The sequence below is a fragment of the Ptychodera flava genome, unplaced genomic scaffold (assembly GCF_041260155.1).
Source record: "Ptychodera flava strain L36383 unplaced genomic scaffold, AS_Pfla_20210202 Scaffold_32__1_contigs__length_2955704_pilon, whole genome shotgun sequence".
NCBI classification, from domain to species: domain Eukaryota; kingdom Metazoa; phylum Hemichordata; class Enteropneusta; family Ptychoderidae; genus Ptychodera; species Ptychodera flava.
In genome coordinates, this window is record NW_027248354.1 from 2688852 (window position 1) to 2713915 (window position 25064).

At 36.8% G+C, this 25064-nt stretch overlaps 1 protein-coding gene and 1 long non-coding RNA gene across 3 annotated transcripts in view; both read right to left on the minus strand.

Moving 5' to 3' along the window:
• LOC139127479 (uncharacterized) overlaps positions 1 to 25064 on the minus strand; it is a 237143-nt gene that overhangs the window by 72054 nt on the left and 140025 nt on the right. The gene's annotated exons all lie outside the window — the stretch shown is intronic.
• LOC139127473 (tyrosine kinase receptor Cad96Ca-like) overlaps positions 14287 to 25064 on the minus strand; it is a 29826-nt gene continuing 19048 nt past the window's right edge. For both annotated transcript variants that reach the window (XM_070693396.1, XM_070693395.1), the window contains exons 10-21: positions 21038 to 21163; positions 20803 to 20914; positions 20101 to 20197; positions 19678 to 19759; positions 19171 to 19384; positions 18868 to 18972; positions 18432 to 18598; positions 17245 to 17370; positions 16981 to 17092; positions 16632 to 16728; positions 16310 to 16409; positions 14287 to 15860 (exon numbers count right to left, since the gene is read on the minus strand). In XM_070693396.1, the coding sequence (XP_070549497.1) occupies positions 15813 to 15860; positions 16310 to 16409; positions 16632 to 16728; positions 16981 to 17092; positions 17245 to 17370; positions 18432 to 18598; positions 18868 to 18972; positions 19171 to 19384; positions 19678 to 19759; positions 20101 to 20197; positions 20803 to 20914; positions 21038 to 21163 (1386 nt within the window). In that variant the 3' untranslated portion in view covers positions 14287 to 15812. The remainder of the gene's footprint in view (positions 15861 to 16309; positions 16410 to 16631; positions 16729 to 16980; positions 17093 to 17244; positions 17371 to 18431; positions 18599 to 18867; positions 18973 to 19170; positions 19385 to 19677; positions 19760 to 20100; positions 20198 to 20802; positions 20915 to 21037; positions 21164 to 25064) is intronic.

Consider the following 25064-nt stretch of genomic DNA (forward strand, 5'->3'; position numbering starts at 1 on the left):
GATTGGATACATGACCTGGCTGTTATTAATTATTAAAAATTTTAATTTCACCTAATTTGCATAAAAATTGAAAAATCGAAAATCTGTTAAGAAACTTTTAGACCATACTACCTAGATGCTACATACCAAATTTCAGGAATTTTCACCTTGCCGTTTATGAGAAGAAGATTTTTAAAGTATTATTTTTCTGATTTTTCAATAACCTTTGACCTCCCCTATACCTCTGCAGCTAAGCTATACCAATGGTTATTCTTGCCTATGTGAGAGTCGTGGGGGGCCGGGGGCTAGTGACTACTGAACAATGACCTACAGGGGATCAAACTGCAAATCAATATTTTGAGGATGAACTTGACCTATGACCCTGGCATGTTTCTCTACCACATTGATTATGCACATATGTAATTCCAGCCTTCAAACTAGTGCTAGAGTTCTGATTTTTGGTACACAAGGACATGTATCAGTGTTACGGTTTTTTAACAAAATGTCACATGACCAGCTCATCCTATACCTCATTGATTATGCACATATCTAATTCTGGGCAAGCCAATAGAGCTGGAGGTCTGATTTTTGGTATATAGTGATAACCATTGAAAACAATTGTTTTCACAAAATGTCACATGACCTTGATGACCCTTGACCCCAAATATACATATCTGTCCATAACTCAGTAACCACAAGGGCTACACCCTTCATATTTGGTATGATGGGAGACCTTATGGTACCATAGGTCATGCCTCATTAAATATGCACATATCTAATTTTGGGCAAGCCAACAGCTTGAGGTCTGGTTTTCGGTATATAAGGATAACTATGGGATACAATTTTTTGACAAAATGTCACGTGACCTCGATGACCTTTGACCTCAATAACACATTTCTGTCCATAACTCAGTAACATCAAGGCCTACACCCTTCATATTTGGTATGATGGGACACCTTATGGTACCATAGGTCATGCCTCATTAAATATGCACATATCTAATTTTGGGCAAGCCAACAGAGCAAGAGGTCTGATTTTTGGTATATAGGGATAACTATGGGATACAATTTTTTTGACAAAATGTCACGTGACCTCGATGACCTTTGACCTCAAATATACATATCTGTCCATAACTCAGTAACCAAGAGGGCTACACCCTTCATATTTGGTATGATGGGAGACCTTATGGTACCATAGGTCATGCCTCATTAAATATGCACATATCTAATTTTGGGCAAGCCAACAGAGCTAGAGGTCTGATTTTTGGTATATAGGGATAACTATGGGATACAATTTTTTTGACAAAATGTCACATGACCTTGATGACCTTTGACCTCAAATATACATATCTGTCCATAACTCAGTAACCACAAGGACTACACCCTTCATATTTGGTAAGATGGGATACCTTATGATACCATAGGTCATGCCTCATTAAATATGCACATATCTAATTTTGGGCAAGCCAACAGAGCTAGAGGTCTGATTTTTGGTATATAGGGATAACTATGGGATACAATTTTTTTGACAAAATGTCACATGACCTCGATGACCTTTGACCTCAAATATACATATCTGTCCATAACTCAGTAACCACAAGGACTACACCCTTCATATTTGGTATGATGGGAGACCTTATGGTAAGATATGCTGTACCTCATTAAATATGCACATATCTAATTTTGGGCAAGCCAACAGAGCTAGAGGTCTGATTTTTGGTATATAGGGATAACTATGGGATACATTTTTTTGACAAAATGTCACATGACCTCGATGACCTTTGACCTCAAATATACATATCTGTCCATAACTCAGTAACCACAAGGACTACACCCTTCACATTTGGTAAGATGGGATACCTTATGGTACCATAGGTCATGCCTCATTAAATATGCACATATCTAATTTTGGGCAAGCCAACAGAGCTAGAGGTCTGATTTTTGGTATATAGGGATAACTATGGGATACAATTTTTTGACAAAATATCACATGACCTCGATGACCTTTGACCTCAAATATACATACCTGTCCATAACTCAGTAACCACAAGGACTACATCCTTCATATTTGGTGAGATGGGATACCTTATAGTAAGATATGCTGTGTCTCATTAAATATGCACATATCTAATTTCGATGACCTTTTTTCCATAAATATACATATTTGTCCATAACTCAGTAACCAAGAGTCCTATACCCTTCATATTTGGTACGATCTTAGACCTTATGATGCCACATGCAGTACCTCATAATTGTGCACATTTCTAATTTTGAGCTAGCAATAAACCTAGTGTTCAGATTTTTTGTTGACAGATGTAACATAAGGAAAGAAAGTTTTGTTGGAAAAAAGACATGTAACGGTAATGACCTTTGCCCTCTCTGATTACATTTGCCTTCTTTTTCCCACTTAAGATTGCTTTGGCCCCGGCATTGCTGCTTGCAGCTATATTTCTTCTTCTTCTTCTGCCGATTCTTTGTCGACCTAGATCTCTTAAACGGCTGAACGAAAACTTCTCAAATTTGCAGGGCAAATAGGTGTCAATTAGTACTCGTGCACCTGACCCTTGAAATTTTGATTGATCACGTGACCTGGCGGCCATATTGGATTTTCCAAAAACCTAAAAACGGCTTCTCCAGAAGATCTAGGGGTCTAGTCGATTTGAAATTTTTTGTGTAGCAAACCTGACCTAACGTCTTTAGAATTTGCAAATAAAATCGCATGCGGTCACGTGACCTTGGCCGCCATATTGAATTTTCAAAAATACTCATTTAATCTTTAAAAATCTTCTTCTCCAGAACCAAAACACAGATTAAACTGAAATTTTACTCATGTCATCCTTGGTGTCATCTCTTTCAAGTTTGCAAAAACCATTTCGATCGGTCACGTGGTTTGGCCGCCATATTGGATTTTGTGAAATCACAATTTAATCTTCAAAAATCTTCTTCTCCTGAACCAGTAAACCGATTGAACTAAAATTTTATATATATAATCTTTAGTGTGATCTCTTTTAAGTTTGCAAAAGGCGTTTGGATCGGTCACGTGGTTTAGCAGCCATATTGGATTTTGCGAAAAATCGTAATTTAATCTTTAAAAATCTTCTTCTCCAGAACCAAAACACTGATTAATCTGAAATTTTACTCATGTCATTCTTACATTGATCTCTTTCAAGTTTGCAAAAAAAATTTCCATCGGTCACGTGGTTTGGCCACCATATTGGATTTTGTGAAATCGCAGTTTAATCTTTAAAAATCTTCTCTTCCAGAACAAATACACAGATTGAACTAAAATTTTACACTCATAATCCCTAGTGGTAGTTCTTTTTAATTTCCAAAAGGCGTTTTGGTCAGTCAGTAGGTTTGTTCGCAGTATTGTATATAGCGAAAATCGCAGTTTAATCATTAAAAATCTTCTTCTCAAAAACAAACACACAGATTCAACTGAAATTTACTCATATCTTTCTTAGTGCGAGCACTTTCAAGTTTGCGAACAGCATTTGGATCGGTTAAGTCGCCTCAATGTTCATAAGGCTGCAGTCTAATACCTCGTCAGTCAGAAGATCGATTAGTGATGTATGATATATTGTACACTGGAAAGTCAAAGACGGCACAACAGACTGCAATGCCCGCTGTCAAATTCAGCTAGCAGTCACACGAACCCTAGCTACACGAACCCTAATCTCGGCGCCTTGTGTAAGGCAACTTTGGCGACCAGCTTTTGTACGCCAGGTGACGTTGTCAAGTATACTGCCACGGAAGTACTTAGAGCAGTGTGCCACTAACTTTAAGGGGTGGCCGACTGGTGTGATTGACTGAATAAGAGCGGGACAAGGTCCCACCAGGGCACAATTACTGGGGTCTACGCACAGCTGATATGTGAGTGTCAAGGATCATAAATGAAGCTATTCGGGTAATGTTATGTATAGGTGTCTGAATGCACGGTCACTTGTTCATAACTAATAAAAAAGAAAGATACATGACATTGCAAGGTGTGGTGATTTGTTTATGTTTCTCTATCAGACATGCATGGAGTGGCCCTGGTGTGTTGCGTAACTGAGAGCATGTAGCTTATTAAAGATGTAAACAAGACCACATCAAGGCCAGAGTGTTAATGTCGTAAAAATCGCTGATACACATCGATTAAAACAACACCTTGTTTAATAAAGTTCTGCAGCTTGATCGTATTTCACTGTAATTGCCTTGTGCCATTGCACGCCCGGTCTGTGAAATTGCCGAAGTTTACCTGATATTTATCAGCGATTTGGGGACTCTAATATCGATACTAGACGATAGTACAATGACCGGCCCTGTGCTTCGGTACGCCAGATCTGTGAAATCGCCGATATTTACTCGATGTTTATAGGCAATTTGGGAACTCTAATATCGATACAAGACGATACTAGATTTCGTCAAATCGCGGGTAAATAACCGATATATATATTGGAGATTACACCACCTTACAGTTCTGGTCAAGCCCGACTTCCAAGGACTGACTCTAACTTCGATACTGGACGAAACTAGATTCTGTCAAATCGCGGGTAAATATCCGATATCGGAGATTTCTCCACCTAACAGTTTTGGTCAAACCCGACTTACAAGGACTGACTCTAGTTTCGATACTAGACGATAGTAGATTTTATCAAATAGCGGGTAAATATCCGATATATATCGGAGATTTCACCACCTCACAGTTCTTGTCAAACCCGACTTCCGAGGACTGACTCTAGCTTCGATACTACACAATACTAGATTCTGTCAAATCGCTGGTAAATATCCGATATATATATATCGTAGATTTCACCACCTTACAGGTTTTCACAAATCCGACTTCAAAGGACTGACTCTAACTTCGAAACTAAGCAATACTAGATTCTGTCAAACGATCAACTCCATGACTCATTTAGCACTTTCCTTGTGTATTTTATCCACACACTCTACATTAGGCGCCATACAATAAATTCTTGTTTGCTTTTCGTGTGCGGGTAGGATTTTCAATGGACGAAATCTGAAAAACAAACATAAATCGCCTGCTTGAAAATAAGGTGCGTTGTGGCCTTCCTTTGTTCGCAATGACGCAGGCTGTGTTTCCGCTGCCTGCTCGCAAAATCGCAAATGCGAGAAAAAAGTAGCGTTTGCCGAGAAGATTTAGGCAAAAATTAGCCAAACCTGCGAATCGAAAATTGCACTATGATGTCATCACTTAGTCTGTCCACGCGCTGTCCTGCATTCAACTTGAGACGTAATGCTTTATCTCTGTTCATCCCCGTCAGAAGATCGTATTTGTAACACATACAGTAATGAATAACATTGTAATGAAATAGCTCACAAACCAAAAGTACCCCATATGTTTACCATGACTATTTGACTAAAATGTTACTAAGTTTTGGGTTGGACAACTTCGCACAATGAGCCTACAGATTACTCCGTGCACTGTGCAGTACAGTGTCGTCGTCAACACAAAAGGATTGTAGTGACGGTGAAACTAAGCAAAAACGGTAAACTTTCGTTTTTTGACTTAGGCAGCTCCACCAATATGGGGAGAAACCACCCCTAACACAGGTTCTAAGCGCAAGTAGAGCTATGAAATGGAAAGAAAGATTATGATCAGAGTAGGAAAGTCGACTGGAATTTGCATGGTCAAAAGCTTACGCCTCTGTTGTCAACGTAGAGCGAGTAAGGCACTCCTGAACGGTGAAAACATTGGTGGTGTATTGCTGCCAACAAGAAAATATCTTTACTGACGTTAGGAACTTGTGTGAATTGGCCTCCTTAAAGATGAATTCGCAAGAAATTTCAGTGTATTGTGACGTGATATCGTAAACAGATTTTCAGAGAAGGCCTCTTTTCAGAGAAGGCGCTCGCTCGTCCGCCGAGTACAGTCGACGTACTTACGCATTCATATTGTGCCAATGCGCAAGTCTTGTCGCGATATTTGAGCATTTAACTTGACTGTCAGTAAAACAAAAAGATCTTTCTCCTTATCAAATCATTATGTGTTTTATATTTTAGGGTTCTCTTTACGTAATAGACATGAACATTTGGATTTATGATCCATGATTTCTGCGATCCTGGCATGATTCGAGCTCGCCGTGAATACGCTCTGACGTTTTTGGTGATGACCCCTGACCCAAGTGTCATCGATACGCTGTGCGCTGTCCGAGCATCGCTTGCTAAATTCATCGAGCTACCAAAGCTCGCTAAATTAAAGCGTAAAGCAAATGTGTCGAAAGTCTAAAATGCACACATTTCTCAAGTCTGAGAGTATTTTACTTTTTAACTGCTATGAAAATGGATATCTAATTCGTTTGAAAAACTGGTATGCTGAAGCAGGTTTCGTGCCGTTGTCTATTGCGCGATATGAACAATACTGCATTGATAGCGATTACAGGTTGTAACTATTAAATATAGCTGCATCGCATACGCCTAACTTTTGACAAGTATAACTAGCCTTTAAAGTTACAGCTAAGGGAGCATTTCACTCAACAGAAACAGTGCTCAGGACTAGTATTATTTGACTCTTAAAAAGGAGGATTCGTACTCAAGGCTGTTATGATTTGTTCAGCTACCCACTCTTCTTATTGCAAAAATTGTAATCTTATAAAAGAGACAGTATTTTCAACTTTTACCACGATGTTTAGCATTTATTTCCTGAGTGACAACTCCATACTTTGTTATTGCCAGTAACTTTTGCAGTTTATTATTTGGAATCTTCAGGTTTTGAAGAACACCTTTTTGTTCTACCCAACATTTTCAAATTCATAGTATAAGCTTACAGGTCATCAAAACAACTAGTATGCCAAGAAAAATAAAACCTTTCTTTGTTATCCTAGACATATTTCAAAAATTATGTGGTGACGCGGGTTTCTTATTTATTCTTCAATCAACAACGCGGGAAAAAATGGCAACAACATATGAATGCAAGCAGAGATAAATGAACAGCAGTGTTGCTTTATTATTTTTGTACAGCAACAGTTCAGCGGTTTGACTTTAAGTGCAACATTTGCAAATTTTTCACAGAGTAATATAACAGTGAAATACGTGTACAGTTCTGAATGGAATGTTAGTGTCAATTATTTAGTTTATGGTTCTGTTTTATACATGCACTATCGTGATGTATTTTTTGCAGTTTTTTTTTCAGTCAATTATTTAGTTTACGGTTCTGTTTTATACATGCACTATCGTGATGTATTTTTTGCAGTTTTTTTCATTTATTTCCTCATTAGCAGAAAATAGGTGGACACAGCAGATCTGAATTGACACGCGCGAGGATGAGAAAAAAAACCTTTATTTTTCTTGTCATCACATCAGTCTGTATGGCTTACAAGTGACCACATAATCAGTTGAAATTTATTGTAATGCTATTTACCGTTTGTCTATGACACACACACTTTTCAAAGTGATGTAAATGGGAAATCGGGAAACGATCTTTGACACGAAATTTTCATGTATAACAACTAGTTTAAGGATTAATCAACACATAGGACACATGGTAAATTTACAGAATGAGCTATGATGATATACATCAATTGTCACTTACTTAAAATGCTTGTTTGCCTCTCTCTGTCAAGCATACTTTTCAAAATCATTTTAAATGAGAATTGAGATGCGTCAGCTTTTAAATGTATTTTCAAATGTGTTAACAACTAGTCTAAAAATTTCTCTACACACAAGACACATGGAAGCTCAAAATGTGCACATAGTATCATCAGTGCAAGTACTTTCAACCATGGCATTACCGCTTGGGCCCGCCAACGCTGCTTGCAGCTTTAATTTGATATTGGCATGTTCATAACTACGAGAGTATTACGAGAGTTGTTGTAAAATGCTGAAGTGGTTAACAAATTCTTAGTTGAATTGAAAACTGTGGTAGCACAGGGATTGGTGTCTCTAAGCTCATTGTAAAAAAATATGAAAATCCGTACGAATTGCTCCGAGAAAGGAGACTAAATGCGCGACCGCAAACAGACATTGAGTTGAAGAGAGGTGAAAGGAAGACAATACATAGCAAAAGATGAATGCAATCCATCGTAAAACTGCTGAAAGGTCAACTAGAGCATCACCATTATGGGACAGTTGACTCGTTCAAGGGAGATGTGTTGATGACCTGCCTTGGACTGCAGATGAAGACAGAAATTCTGACTAAATATGGATGAAAATCCAAACTCAAGGCTGACAGTTTAATAGTCATTTTAAAATCGAATATTAAGGAAACAGGCAAAGAAAACTAACGCTATAACAAAAACTACGAATCGGTGGACATAGTTTTCGTAGTTAAATCTGCAGGCGGACCAGCCGTTGTGCGAATCTGTCAAGTTATTTACATTTTCCTGAAATATACACAGCACGCTAATGATAGATTTTAGTGTAAAGTGTCACCCGAGTGTTACGTTTTGGCAAAACATCCAGTGGCCGTATATTTTCCATGTTCACCCCTTCTCTATGTCCAAAATCAGACAACGTATACAAAGTGCCCCAACTGTCCGACCTGTAATATTGTATTGTGGCATTTTAGTTAGTTTACAAACGAATGTACAGTTGATAAACTCTTCCGTATTTGCAGAATGACAGGGAAACATTTGTTGACTGATTCAATTGTGTCCTTACTAACTTCCACAGAATTAAGTGATATAACTCTCAAATATCGGGCAATTTTCAAAAAAGTATTCGAATCGAGGTCGTTATAATTTTACCGTGCTTGCCGTTCCTATTGAGGTTGAGTCTGGCTCCCTAGTGTTCTGACACTAACTACTGTGTATACGTTGATAAGGAACAATGTCAGCAAACAGAATAGTGTTATTGTATATTATATCGACAAACATCGCCAAATGACACTATCTGTAATAAAACATTAATTAAAACCTAGATTGACCTTTAATGGTGAGGTTACCGGATTTATTACCGAATGTTTAGACTACTGGCACTGTCGGTGCCATGATACTTTTTCTTTTAAAAATAGCCATATACGTGGCTTTGTTGCAAGTTTGCTTTCTTATTAAAAAAGGGACGTCACGGCTGTATTTTCTTGCTTTGAATCTGGAGAGGATACCATTTCAAAACATATCTGCAAGGACAAGTGAACTATGACAGCTTTCAAAACAATATTCAGAATTAGTTTTCTGTCATCTCTAAAAATTGTTTAGTCGAGTCTTACACTGCATGAAAACGCAATAATACAGATAAATTCACACAAATGAATTACCTGTATTATAGAATAATACACGTGAATTCACATGAATCCACATGAATACAGCTTGCTGAATACAAGCAATGGATTATTGACTGTATTCATCTGTATATGCAATCTTCAGCTAAAATACAGGCAATAATCCATGCAAATACAGTAAGTATTATTGGGTTTTCATAGAGTCTTATCTTCTCCTCTTATGTTATGACGATTATAATGCGATGTGGGAATACCAATACCCGTGTAACTGTTCATTCCAAACGCTGAGTATTTCGCCCACCGCCTCGATCCGTTAATAATTAATGACCTTAGTAATGTCTTTGCAGAGGCTAAGGTCAATTGGGTTTCAGTGAATGGACATTTTGTTTAAATTCAAACATCAGTTAGTAAACCAGAAGTCATACTCACATACCCTAACCACACCGATAAAAAGCCTGGAGTAATTTTTTAAAGTCTCAACTTTGTTCGTATTTACCAGTGTAATCACCTGATCTATTATGGCGTCCGGTACTTAGCTTCCTGTCGAAGGGAAGAGTTTATTCTTATCGAAGGCCGTGACATTTGGTGCAAATAATCGATGCCAGCAGACATGTGTTTTCCTATTATAACTCAACATTAAACTGGTGTGAATCCTCTCCGGAGCAATGGTTTTTGTAAGAGCAATATTTGTCGTTGCATCCTTCCTTAGTTTTGACTTTTCTGTAAAAGGTACAATAAAATTTGGTTTTCAAGATGATGTTATATGGGTCAGCGTGATCAAAAAATATTCTATACTGTAGGTGTTCTTTGATATAAGTAACATGGATCTGATTAATTTGCTAAATTACGAAAATGCACAAATACTTACAATTACTACTACTGCTAGCATCATATTTCTTGCAGGCCTATAAGTCGGAGAGCGTTTGGCCCCTACAGCATTTTTTGTGCACAACTACCAATTCTATATATAACCTATGTACGACCAAGGACATACCACTGAAAGGGCATGGTCGCATTGATTTATTAGTCACATTAGAGCGCGAAGCCTGTCTTACTTGTCGAATATGATACTCTGAGACTCAAAAAGCTTGAATGAAATAATTACTCTTTGTGGAGTAAGTACAACTAAATACAAACATTTTCATATTGATTGAATAGTCTCAAAGATTTGTGTTAACAGTACTAATGTGAATATAGCATATAACAATTTTCAGGCAATTTTCAATCAACCGTACAACAAACATGCACCTATGACCACAAAATTCATTAGTAATAAAAAAATCAGCAAGCCCTGGAGCAATAAATAATCAATTATTTATTAATACAAACTATATTATAAGGGTCTTCGCTCAGGCTAGAACTGCAACAAATCGACATTAAATTGTTAAAGTTGGTGATTGTTATATCAGTTCAGTAAAGATAAAAGTTCAATCAAATTTGTAACATACGTGGTTGGGTCGAAAAAATAAAAATAAATTCCATGGTGTCCCAACAATCAACATGGATCCATCTAGTAAAAAAAACTACGATTTCACCTACATCACGGACAAGGTCTGTGCCTACATGGATTGTTAATACTAGAGGAAATGCTTCAGGGTCCGTTTGTGTTCTTTTAAAGGTTGCCACAAGCTTTAACTAGGTATTACTTGCATGCATTCAATCCCTCTATAAAAAAAAATTTCATGTTTTTTTTTCTTCTGATGAACCCTAGGTACAATGCTTTGTGGACCTTTGTGTACATATTCCGTTCACTATGTTACTGCACCACAATAGAGGGAAACGCTCGGGATGAACACAAATCACCAAACACAAACTTAGGTGGCTGCATAGTTTTCTAGGACCAAAGACCACATGTACAATAAAATAAGGGCCTCGGCTGCTTCTTTGGCGTCTACACACTGGCTACTCTGCTCCGCAAGGCAGAGCTGTTATACGGCTACGACGTAGTCATAGCCGAGCACTCCTGACTAATACCGGCCGTTGGGTCAATAGCTGACCATAGTGAATCGGTTGATACCGTGGGAGAAAATTACTTTAATATTACCTCCGTGACTTCATTTTACGTCACGCGTACGTCAGTCAAAGGAGGTAAAACATTCTCTTCTACCTCTATGGTTAGTCATGGAGTCCGGAGCGTAGCAAGCACCTCCATGCTTTAGGGCAAGCATTGTGGAATATCTTTGCATGCTCATTGTGTTCGAATGTCATTACACACAGCTTTGCTAGGTCTGCATAGTTTTCCCTGTTTGATGAACGTTAGTGTTGTAATTGATAGGAAATTAGTGAAACCAACAAATTATTCTTGCTCTATTCGAAATTGCAACTGTCTTACAAAGAGCATGCTAGCTCCATGCGAAGAGTTATCTGAATTCGCTGCCCACATGTGGGTGTTGTCAACCTGATGTAACAACCATTCCAAGGATTTCCATCGCAAAAGTGTGTGCGAAAACAAGAAAAGTAAACATGAATTTTTAGAAGACGTGGTGGGAATGGCCGATTTGGCCCAAATAGGCCAAGGCCACCACGTCTAAATCTGTGTGGGGAAAAGCTGTCATGTCAGCGACATTGACGCCAGTTATCGATGAAATTGTAAAATTCTTGACCTTTTTTTATATTTCCAGAAATTCATTTCTACATATTTAAACTGAGCAACGTTGACTCTGAGCCGAACAGTGTGTTTCATTTGTGCAGACCAAACAAAATCATTATTTGTTTAATGAAATAATTTGAGAAAAATTGTGATTATCCCTAATGCATCCGCTTTTCAAATCGCAAATGTTTAGCGTTAATCCCATGGGATATCACCCGGTTCAATATGACGACATTTTAACCGACATTCTAACAATATACAGCTGTGATATCGTTGTCAAATATTTAAATCACTTTTTAAATTATTTTTAGTTGTTTGGAATTACAGCTGAATTCAAGATCTGAGTGAACATTTTGGCAATTAATGATAAACTACCTACAGGTGACCAAGTTTTACTGCTAAATACTTTGACTACGCATTGAAACATAAAGGTTTCAGCTGTTAGATTAAAATGTCAAAATACCAGTAAGATTCAAGAATTTCAATCAATTGAAGTTTGTGAGATTATTATATTCGTAAAGGACAATTTTAAATATGGCAATTTTCTAGCAAAGAGGAAAATTTATCCTAAGTAAAAATAAAAAGCGATGGTTAATTTTTAATGGGTCATGAAATATGAACAAAATTACAATTCCAATTGATTAGTAATGAAGGCATTGTATTTCTCTGCTGTTAAGAGTTTAATCATAAACTGATTAAAAAATTGTTGCAACCACGCTATTATTAACGACTCATTTGGCTGGGCTTTATTCCAAACTACAAAATCTAGGTCAACCTAAGCCCATTCGAACAACCTTCAGGGGTTCAACCTGGCCCTCTATGTCCATCGTTGAAGAGAAACACATTAATGAGATGGATTCTAACTCTCTAGTCTACATCAGATTCTTTTGTCTAACGCTGCCTCAGCATGTCTATTTACTGCCGAAGATGAAGTCTGAAGATATATAGTTTCGTCAGAGAAGTGCATGAAGAAATGCCATCGTTCTCTCTGTCATATTTGATGACGTATGTAGTGTTCTCATCTAGTTTTAAAAGTTACAAGCATATCGTAAATACGTACATACGCTTACGATCAATAACTTAGGGGTTCTGCTGGACCGACTAGGCCATAGCTTTCGAGTTTGCCCTGCCTTGCGAAGCGCATCTTCCTTTGTTAATTACTGTAATGTTGATAGGCCATGACATCAAGGCAGTATTCAGTATGGGTAACCTTAGAAATACAAAAACCTTACCCGAGAGTTTCCTCGACTATGGTATCCGTTCTTTTGTATTTGCATTACATATAATAGGGTCAAAGCAAGCATCATGTGATAATGCTGTTGCCGTGGTCACCATCATCAGAGTAAGTTAATTAATTCCAAAGATAAGTTTATAAAGAAGGCCGTTCAACCAGTATGCTTTGTCTTCTAATGACCTTTATTTAAAATATACCGAGGTTCGTTTCGGCAACACACAAGTTGCCTTCTTCAGGGTAAAAGCTGACAAATAAAATCTGGCTGGTAAAAGGTATACTGAGGATTGAATCGAAATCAAATTAAAATTACATTACTCATGAAAAGTGGAACTATAGTGAGCGAATAAACAACAATCACAGCAAAACGAAATTCAAAACCAGTTATGATTTAGAAGCATTGAAAAACGCTCTAACCAAACAATTTAAGATAAGTAAATTGTTTGAAACAAGCAGTGTGGTTGAAATAAAGGTACAATGATATGAAATTGACATGGATGCGGAGAGTAGAACTATAGCAGCTGAAGTGAAGGGTCGGAAAGAACAGTCTGTTTCGTATTTTGAAGACATTTTGTGTGTAAAGAAAGAATGAACAATGTGCAAATATATTTACATTGTGACAAATTATCATGGCCGTTACGCCATGGGGATTTTAGCCTGGCATCTGCTGCACGTGAAGCTCGCTTATAACATGTAGCGGAAGAAAAAAAAAGCGCGAGAAAGAGATAAGATTCATATCTTTATAAACGCTGAGATTTCCTACGTAACTTGACACGATTCTTTCTATAAATGTGTGAGAATAATCAGTATGGTAGATTAATGATTGGGTGAAAAAAATTATTTGTGTCTGTCTGTATGCCATGTGTACCTTCGTGTCTACATGTGTATGTAAACATCTTATACTGAACTCCTATTGTATGTAGGGATCACTTTCACACTCATAACATTTATGCTTGATTTTTGAAATGTATTTTCTATTTTGACAAAGTGGCTTAATATGAGCTACTACGTATCGTAGATCAATTTGATTCAATTTTCTAACACCAAACATCAATATCGCCCATTTTCGAGCCTCACCGGGCCATACATTTTGTTTTCTTACAAAATGCTATTAATTACACTGACAGCGAAATATGGTAATGAGGAAATAAAAATGTTATCTGCATGTAAACTCAGTATCAGCCCCTTCAAATAGCTGATGGCATTTATGGTGTATACAATTTATTGATTGCAAACAGAAGTGAAATTGAGAAATACTGTTGAAAGTGTACAAAGGTATAGTATACTCTTTCTCCGAGTCAACGTCCACACAGTAATATCGAAAGTATTATTGGCAACGAAAGATAAGCTTTTTAATATTTTTATAAAATAAATACGATACATTAATTGTTACGTTTACGGTATTTACATGTGTACGGCGAGATTGCATTTTGTTGATTCAACAGTAGATACAACAGACGTTGACGACATTGTTTTCATAAAGATTGCATGAATTAACACATCTTATCATTGCTTATCCATATTTGATTTTATACAGCAAAATTGAAATACATTTTCTATCCAACTATTTTCGGATGCAAACAAATGTGAAAGTTTTGAATATTGACAAATAATTACTTAATTATTCGTCAACTATAAGGCAATGTTCTTCATTGTGTATCCAACTGGCAAAGCCTGAATTGATGTTCCTGATATCAAAAGTGTGATAAGACATCTGAAGGAAGACGATGATTTGTGCCGTCACCTAGACTTAAGCCCGTCGGTCAGAGATCAGTAATTTATTTATTTAGAGCGATATACTCATCTCCAAACGGACACTCGGACAATTATACTGTTTGTTGTATTACATTGAATCGACAATTTATTTTCAGTCTTGTTTTACCTAATGTGTCTTCCTCACTACGGCTACCGGCATTTTTTTGCAGTATGAGGCAGCGAGTTCAGACACCTTTACAACATCACTCCGGACATTCCCGGCGAAGACCTTTTCCATGCATTTTTTTTAAAAGCACTCAGTCGTTTATGAACTCAATGTAGTTGCATATCTCATTACCCTGGTAAGTATATTTAAACACGGCAAAGGAAATTTTGACTTGAGTTTTAATTTATAACATAGTTTTTTGATTGAGTCGAGGGAAATAGATCACGTGTCATGATTGGATTCATTTGCTTAGCCACAACTTTCAGCTGTATAAGTGTACCTTATATGGCAATTTCGTGGTCTCATCCAACTTATTTTTATTGAAGCACTGAAAGAACCTTCTGAAATTTGTAAAATTTAGTCGGCGATTGTAATCGTTTGAAAATGCCATGGGAAACCATGGTGGCTTTATTTTTACTTGTGACCATTTGTCATGTTATCTTAAAGGTGAATCAATTTCTCGATTTTTTGATAAATGCAGTAGATACGTATTTTGCTTACACGTCACATATTTATAAAAAATATACATACAATGTAAACCCAAAGATAATGAAGAAAACACCACTTTAAAATGAAATTATAAAATCTGCAATATTTGTACAATACCTTTAGAAAGGTAAATGTAAACAAGAGAAATAATATTTTCGACATCGGTACATGTACATTTTATTGGTATGATGTATTGGCAATTTTAATCAATTGCAGGTTAATAAAATAATTTCAATAACAAATAAAACGTTTGCTCAAATTCGTTAAATTTACAGTATTAAACATGTCACCTAAACGTACTGAGTACAAATTAACGTCGAGATACGCAATTGGAAATTAAACTAAAATGCGCAAACTTGTAATACAAATAAAGGTTACAAGGAGTCGACACAATCAATGTTTTCTTGGCTTGCAATTATTTAGTCATCTGCCTGGACAAACTTTTATGACATTGTTGCATTGCCATGGCAATTCTCAGTGCAGATAAGTACCTGAGAGAGAGAGAGAGAGAGAGAGAGAGAGAGAGAGAGAGAGAGAGAGAGAGATTAAATATAATTTACCAGGTGTTCTACTCATACCTATTCTTTGCAGTAAAAATAGTGATTAATGGTACACAATTTAATGCTATAATGATATTATATGGAAACGTAATGCAACAATTGATGAGGTAAGTGTCTTGGGAAAACATTTTTATCTGTTTTAAGCAAAGTAAACTAATAAAAAAGATATATTTCAATTTCTTACCTAAAACAGTTTAATTGAATAAAAAATGACAGCGTTTGACGTGGTCGTCATCGAGATCAATATTTTTTTGAAATCTTGTCTATTGAGTGTACTGTCTGAATGACAAAGTCAAAAAATACACAGGGATTTTTGACCACAATTTTATCTTCTTTATGTTCATTTGGGTTTTTCTTTTATAGATTAAGGATGATCTTACATCGGTTCTTTCCATGAGTCGTTTAGTCTCGTCTGTAAGTTGTGGAAAAGTCGCTCGATCTCCCGGCTCCTTTCTCCAGCAGGAAAGCATCATGTCGTATCTGTTATACATAGATGCCATTAAATTTCAATGGGTATGATTCAGATGGAAATAGATAAATATACTTTAGAGGCAGCTTCAATATGTAAACTGGTGATAATCCGAAATTGCACAACATTTACTATAATTGGAAAAGGTCTTAAACTGCTGATTGCGCAGAAATCTTCCAATGCTATTTTATAATTTTCTGATTTGTTATCAATCATTAAATATGCTCACTTACATCTTGTCCCTGCAGTGTGTTGGTTTCAATAACCTAAATCCCCTTTTCAGACTGGTCATCACTTCGTTCCTATCCATTCCTTTAAACGGGTCATCCCCTGTAAGAGATACATTGCAACTTGAAGGGATGTATCAGATTTGATTTAGCTATGCTACATAAAGCTCCCTTTCTTCTGAAAGGACAGGAAATCTTACAAGTACACTAACAGACAAACAGCGACAACTATAGTGGTAAACGTTGTCTCACTAGAAACACGCAATTATGATTTTGCAATTTGTAACTGTTGTTTGGGACAAATGAGAAGTAAAGTGTAATTGAGAACAGGTAAAATATTTACTAAAACTTTTACCAAATGTAATTATCTCCCAAACTACAACACCGAACGACCATACTTCTGTCTCGGAGTTAAACGCCCATCTTGATAACGTCTCTGGTGCCATCCATTGATAAGGTAATTGGTCCTTCAGAAAAAGTAGTAACAGAAACGCACTTTAGACTGAATAACACAGCAAATGTAAACATCACAATAAAAACGAAGAACAGAAACCACAACAACAACCGAAACATATTCGTCACTGCAAAAGTCATTGTGATTAATCTTACGATTACACACCTTCTTCGCCAGGTCTTGCATTTTGCCGCCATAAATCAAATCAGTGGCGTAACTATAATTTGATATTTTGCACACATTTCCATTGAAGACCAACACATTTTGTGCCATAAGGTTCCTGTGCGTTACCTGGGATAAAGAATAACAAAATTATTATATTCGACTTGATTTCCTCAAATCTAGACTTGAGTAACTCCATACTTTCATACAAAATTATTTAACTGCTACGAGAAAATTTTTTTTTATTCTTTTTCTGTTAACATCAATCAAACGTATCTGGCTGAAAAGTCAAAGTTTATGTAGGATGGTAAAAGAACTTGGCAAACTGCTACAAAAGACTGACTTGAGAGTATAGCAAACTAATTATTCCAGTGTAGTATTGCGTTTCGGGTGGGCCACTACTTTCCTCGTAAGCATTCAAAAGAAGTGTTAAATCTCCGCATGGTTATTTGGATGGTCAGAATTTTTGTTAAACGGTAGTTTATAAGATGCGGTTATTTATGTCAAAAATGTTTGCTTTGAGGTTGAAACTGTAATAAGTTACAGTGTATACATTTAGCATAAATTTGATTTTTAATTTATTCATAAATAACACGATACGATAAGGAATTCTATTGTGCAAAGTCATACTACAACTGTACATTTATGTACGTTTGATAAATAATAAAACAGAACATCAGTGGCCATTTGATATACGAAGCTTATGCTAAAAAAAATGGATTTCATTTAAACTGTTGGGTCACTATACAGTGAGGCTAGAATGAAACAATTGAGGGCATGTGGGTACAAGGATTTGTATTTTGAAATTTCAATGAAAGTATATTTAACGAAATCAGGTATCGCATTCATAATTTTAAACTTTTCTTTCTGCCACGTGTACAGGGCAGTCTAAAATGAGGTGGGATGCAATTGATATCGTTGGAAAACACGTCGAAAATGTTCTAAATCACTTTACCATTGGTTTATAGGGCAACTGTGAATACAGATTGACGAGAATTGTGTGTTAAATAATCATAATACATAACATAACATTTAGTTATCTACGTTAATGTTGATGTACATGATTTTGGTCTGTACTGGGCATAGCCGGCACCAGGTCGTATTTAAAAGGCTACGAAATACATGTCTAAAGGAGATAGGAAGCAAACGTTTTAAGAAAAAATTAGTTTTCAGCGTACGAATAAGCTTACCCCGATTGATGTAAGGTGATTCATGCCAGAAGCAATATCATGAATAAATGGTAAGATTTCTTTCTGCAATGCCTTGGAATCATGGGATAGCAACCTCTTCCGGTGTACTGTAAGGTACTTTTTCAAATCTCCTTTTTGGGCATATTCCGTGATAAAATATGCAGGCTCTGAAGATATGAAACAGATCACATGAAGATTAATGCAGATGAAAGAAAATCATGTATGTTAAAAGTAGGATTTCTGACATAATTGTGAAGTCTTCGATTTGAAAGTGAGAACAAGAGGTACGAAATATGATCTTTATTTAGAAAACATACGATAGAGTTATTATCTGATAACGCTTAAACAAAGAAAATATTTATAATGAAGTAAGTTTGGTAACATACTAGTTAATGACATAGAAAAGGATATTGGCGGAACCTCAGTTTGACCTTACCGATTCCGCTGCTATACGTCAGCAATGCAATAATATTTTCATGCGCTGGTATAGATTTCATCACATCTATTTCTCTATCAAAAGTAGATAACTTATCTGCATCACCTGGTCAAAGAAGACAGAGAGAAAGATAGAGTCAGAGAGAGTCAGGGAGAGAGTCAGAGACAGAGAGAGACAGAGAGAGCGATGAAAAAATAAGTATTCTCCCATTATTAAGCAGGCTACCATGTTGTCAAAGGGAATGGCATTCTTAATTAAGCTCATAGTTGACACTATAATCAATTGAACAAAACAAATACTCACCGTTAAATACCTTAATTGCTATGCGCTTGTGGCATTCAGGTTGACTTTTAAGATATGCTTTTGCTAAAAGAATTTCACAAAGTGCTCCTTTGTAAATTGATTCTATTATTTGAACATCATAATTGCGGAAGTTTAGATTCTCCAATTTAGGTTCTGAGACTTTCTGGCGGTTGTCAACGTATGTTGCTTCGGACCCAAGTTGATCTGTTGCTACCTAAAATGAAAACGGTTTGTTTGAAGATATTATCATCCAATCTAAAATTTCTTTTGCAGGATGGTGTATGTTTTTCGTCATTTATGCTTATTTGTTTTAAATATGTTGTATCTGAGTATAACTCAAAAAATTGTTCTTGGGATACCAACGTTTTAAGTTACATAAAATATGATATGTTCATCCATTTGAATTCATATAAGATTGGGATTTCGAAAACGGCAAATACGTGACAATTACACGAAATGCCATGTTTTACCAAATATTGCTGTCAAGCAAAAAAGTTATTAACGCACATAAGTAAGAGCTGAAAGTACGCTTCTAAATGTAGGACGACCTCTTTGTTGTTTCCTCCAACATGGTAACATAACATTATAACTGAGAGAGAGAGAGAGAGAGAGAGAGAGAGAGAGAGAGAGAGAGAGAGAGAGAGAGAGAGAGAGAGATTAAAGATGGAAGTTGCTAGTGTAGTTAATACAGTGCCAGGTCTCAAAAATGTGTATAACACCAGCACTTTAAGAATATATTACTTTGAAGGAAGACAGGCATGTAAGTTGCATAGGTAGATCGTAGTATTTCTGTAGTAGCGTCTTATATGTGGTTATTGCTATTCATATTACTATCCTAATATATAACAATTACCTATGTCTTTATTGTGCAATACTATCACTTTAATTTCAACAAGAGATATAGATAGAAATAACATATATTTAACTTACATGTCCTCTCTGCAGTTGTCTGGCCTCAATAATCGATAACCCTGCTCCAGCCTCTCAATCACATCAGTTTGTGTGAAGCCATAGTAGGGCATTTTACCTGAATGTTAGATGCGTTCATTTGGTAAATATACTTATTCGTGTCATTATATTAAGATCAAGAATAAGGATGGTTCACTATGAAATACCACGACACAATTAGTTGTACCCAAGTGAGTTATTTCTTTACTGTCTTTTTTAATTGTGTATAGACTTGGTTCGAGTCTGTGATCTGTTTGTGATCTGTGAATGTTTTAGTGGAGTAAACACGACGATTTGTGTCCTGTTTTCATGTCAAGCGCGTGAGGGTGCCGTCGAACGCGTTGAGAGGGGTGAACGCTATCAGGGGAGTTTCTCCCGGAATCAGAGACTTGGCTTTCTTGCACGATCCACATTTCCATAAATTATTTATGAGATGACGTTTTTAATAGATCTATTATTTTTAAGATGGCTTCATCGTATTTGACATATTGGGAGGCGTTACATCTCAACTTTCAAAGAGGTGTGCATAAAACTCACATGGCGTTGTTGATATCGAGTTTGATCACTTCAATCACCGAAAAACGTAATTGAACCAGCCTTCTACTAAGCGGGTCATATCAACTTTCTGTTCACTGATGAAATATGAAATCATACCGAGGAGGATATTTATTTTCGGTTGCTTACCTAAGGTGAAGGTTTCCCACATAACTACACCAAATGACCATACATCTGTCTTCGAATTGAACGTGTTCTGGCAGAGAGATTCAAGAGCTAACCACGGATATGCGTCTGTGAACTAAAATAAGACAAATAAGAAAATATCAAAAAACCTTGTACATCGCATTTCTTCGTTAAATACAATTTCAAACATAGGAAAGTTTACTTATCAAGTCAGTCAAAATAAGTGAAAATACATTACATTGCTTGTCTCTTTAGAGAATTGCTGATCATCCATGACAATCGAAGAGTAGATAAAGTTGGAGATTTTGCAAACCATACCATGGCAAAGATTGACATGATTGGCCGATAGATATCGATGTGTCAGCTGCGAAGAAAATAAAAAAAGTTTCTCTGCATGTACTTCTAGAGAGTACGACCATCATATTGTTAAAGAATATATATATATATATATATATATATATATATATATATATATATATATATATATATATATATATATATATATAAAAAATATATATATATATATGAAACTATATCCTATAAAAGAGCTAATGATATTTGAAATCTGCCTCCTCATTTCTTTTCCTCCATACGTCGACACAATGACAAAAGTTATACCAAAATAAGGGGCAACGGTAAATGTACACACATTTCTGAAAACCGTCATGATTCACAGATATGTTTTTTCCTCGACAAGAGTAGTAATAGAATATTCCTTATTATGATAAATAGAATTTTACAGCCCCATTTTATTCATTTATCTAAATGGAGCGAAGGAAAATTTAACCATCCATGTAACTAAAGTGTGACCCTGACCTATATATGAACTCACGCGCAGCAGCTTGCGCAGCAGTGCATTGTCCTGTACTAAGCGGGGAAATTCCCTGCTGAGTCATTCACATTCCAAATGGAACTTGCGCAATACAGTAGCTATGACTCACCCCCACTGAGCAAAACAGAACGACATTCTATTCTCTCTCATTTGTTAGATAGATTCTGACTGAGCAGTACCGGAGCCGGTCTGCTCTTCAACCCGTACCGGAACAGTTCCTAAGGTGCGGGTCTCGTTTCTGGATGTGAATTTTATCTGCTGGCTGGTCCATTTTCACTATGTTGGAGTCGTCGGAACGAGATTTTCCCCTACCCTACCGGAACACTGTTGCGCAATATCCCTATCAGAAAACTGTTGTGCAATACCCCTATCGGTACGTTTTCAGGCAGGAACTTTCCGTAGGGAATTTCGCAATACCCCTACGGAACATTTCGCAATACCGGGCTTCAGTTGCTTAGTAACTTGTGATGTCATGTTCAATGTCTGTCATTCTACAGTTTTCAGAAAATCGTTCCGATAGGTTTCTGCAGAATTTTTTCTGAATCTAACTTTCATATCCATTCAATCCATAATATCGTAGATATCGCTCCAGCGGCGGACTAAATCCTTCTTGTTTTTGTATTTCCAGCGCCTGATGAAATATATCCTGAATAAGTTCTGACTCCGGAGCCTCCTCGTTCCGAAGGGTTGCGCCTTTTCTTGTATTTGTGTAAGCAGCTGTTTATATTGAACATAATAATGTTTATATTTCTCTCGTCTCTTTGCTACACCAGTTTTCCCTTGTATCACATCAATAATTACACCTGGTATAGGAGTTAAAGCTAAAAGAACTGGAACTGTTCGGAATTGCCGCTATTACAGCAGAACTTACAAGAATTCCCTTAGTCACATTAAGAGCCATATCAATTCGACCCATTAATTTATAACTTCGTCGATATGCAGCACTTGTTCTTTCTATATAGTCGGCCAATTGTTCAACGCTTTCAACAACTGAGATGTGCATTTTTACTGTATATGTAAGGGGGGATAAAAAATAATTGTAGTAATATAGAAATACAATATGGCAGAAGGAGGAGAAGATATACCACTCCAGGATTTCGATGATGCAAATTTGAATGATGACGCTACTGCTGAAACATACTTCATAGACGATGATAATACCCTTGCAGAAGCTGATCCTTTCCTTGCTAGCCCAAAGGTCGATCGTTTGACTGAACTTAGAGCAAATGAAAAATTAAGAATGGTTAATAAATTCTTAGATGAGAATAAAATTACTGATCCGGATGCACTAAATGTATTGACTATGGAATCTGAGGTTAGGGATGGAAAGCTGTATTATAAAAACCTCAAGCTGTCTAAAGATAGAGGAGGTGGATTTTATAAGCTGTCCACATTAATGAGAGAAAAAGGAGGACATGAATTTATTAGAGATGTACTCGGAGGTCGCTCTAGCTCAGAGCCCGAATATGTGAAACGTACATTGCATTCTGAAGATGTGAAAAAGGATAAAATACCGGCTGAGGAGATGACGCCAAAAGACATGGGTATATACAGAGATGAACTGACAGAGTTACGGCGAGATGCTTCCGGTAATGCAGATAAAATACAAGCTTTTGAAAATAAAATCGACCAATGGAACAATCTAAACCCTGACTACAGAGCTTTTGTTGATGAATTAAAGATGGCGAATATGCGTCTTAATGAGCTTTACAATGAAAGAGAAATTCTGTCAGAGAAGACAGAACTTACACCCGAACTCAGAACAAGACTAGCTAAAATTGATGATCGAATTGAAGTACAACTTGATATGATCAGTGGGGCACGTGAAAGACTGGCGTCGACTAGGTCTCTTCGTGATGTAATTTCCGATCCAGAATTATCACTCAGGCTGAAGCTGACAGAGTTATTTAAACGAAATGGTATTACAATCGCTGCAATACTGACTGCCCTTGGAATGACAATATCAACAATTGCCCTGGCTGTAACTAGAGGAGGAGCGGGAGCAGGGGAGGAGGAGGAGCAGGAACTGGCGGGTCTGGTTCAGTCCACCCAAAGGCTCAAGGCGATAGCTACACAAAAGCGAAAGAAATTGTAAAGCAATTTGGCGAATGGTTAAAACATTGGCCGCAAAAAGTGCTGCTGCAATACCAGGTTTAATCGGTTCCCTCGTCAGTTTTCTTTTAAAAACAGCAGGATCGGTGTCGGATTTGTCGGAGAACAGCTATGGATATTTTTAACTGGATTAACATTAGTCATTATAAATAAAATTATGTATTAATACGGCATCGACATGTTTGGTGAAAAGAATATTGCAAAGTTTCTTTCTAAAAATAAAGACCTGTTTGGTTTCTCTGTCGAATTGGAATGGTGCAAACTTCGGCGGGTAAATCGACATATACTTCGAGCAAATCCAGGTGTCCGACTCAAAGATGATAATCTATATCATAACATTTTAGCTTTCGTGAAGGAATGTCAGAAGACTAACTTCTTTAAGCGACTAGAATTCATAGCTGTATTCCAGGATACTGAGGATGACCAAGAGGCTCATCATCTCCAAGAATATTGGGTCCTTCGATTGATTCGCGACACAGGCAATCGATTTATCTTTCAGGCAGACGGAAATATTTACGTAAAGATGTGATTTATTTTATTTTTTCTTCTACTATATACATTACACGAAAAATGGGGTACGATAGAACATTATCACCGACTTTCACCAACCGAATACCGAATGGAACGAAGTCAGAAAGAACTCATCACGTGATTGCTCATAATCCAAGTGAGGCAGATCCAGGCCAGACACTTATCATACGATGTCCGAAGTTAGAAAGCGGAGTACTCTTAGTTCCAGATACTTTCGACCTAGTTTTTGATCTCGAAGTAATGGGAGGTGGAACTACCCATGTAGTACAAAATGTTGCAAAAAATTTGGTGGAGCGTATGAAACTCACATTTGAGGGCCAGGCACTTTCCGATTTGAGTAAATATAACCTCATTGAATGCTATCGTGATCTCTTCAAACATAAAAAGGAGAGAACGAACATGACACTGTACGGAATTCAGAACGAAAATCTAAGAAAATTGAGAAGGGCGCGGCCGATGCAGATGCCGCGTCGTGGGCGATAATTTACTTTTCGACACATATAAAACAAAATATGCTATTCGTCTCACTCACCCCCTCATAACAGGCCATGGAGTTGCATATCCAAAAGCGTTAGGGAGTCATATCGAATGGGAAATTACGTTGGCACCCGCCCCCCAATTACTTGTCAGTAATCAGATTGATTACAACCAATTATAAATTAAAAAACATTCAAATGGAATACGAGACAATTTCTGACCTCGATCTCGCGAGGTCAACTGCTGGTTATTACAACAACGGAAAAAGTTACCTTTACGAGCATATACATTATTTTAGAACAATCCCATTCAA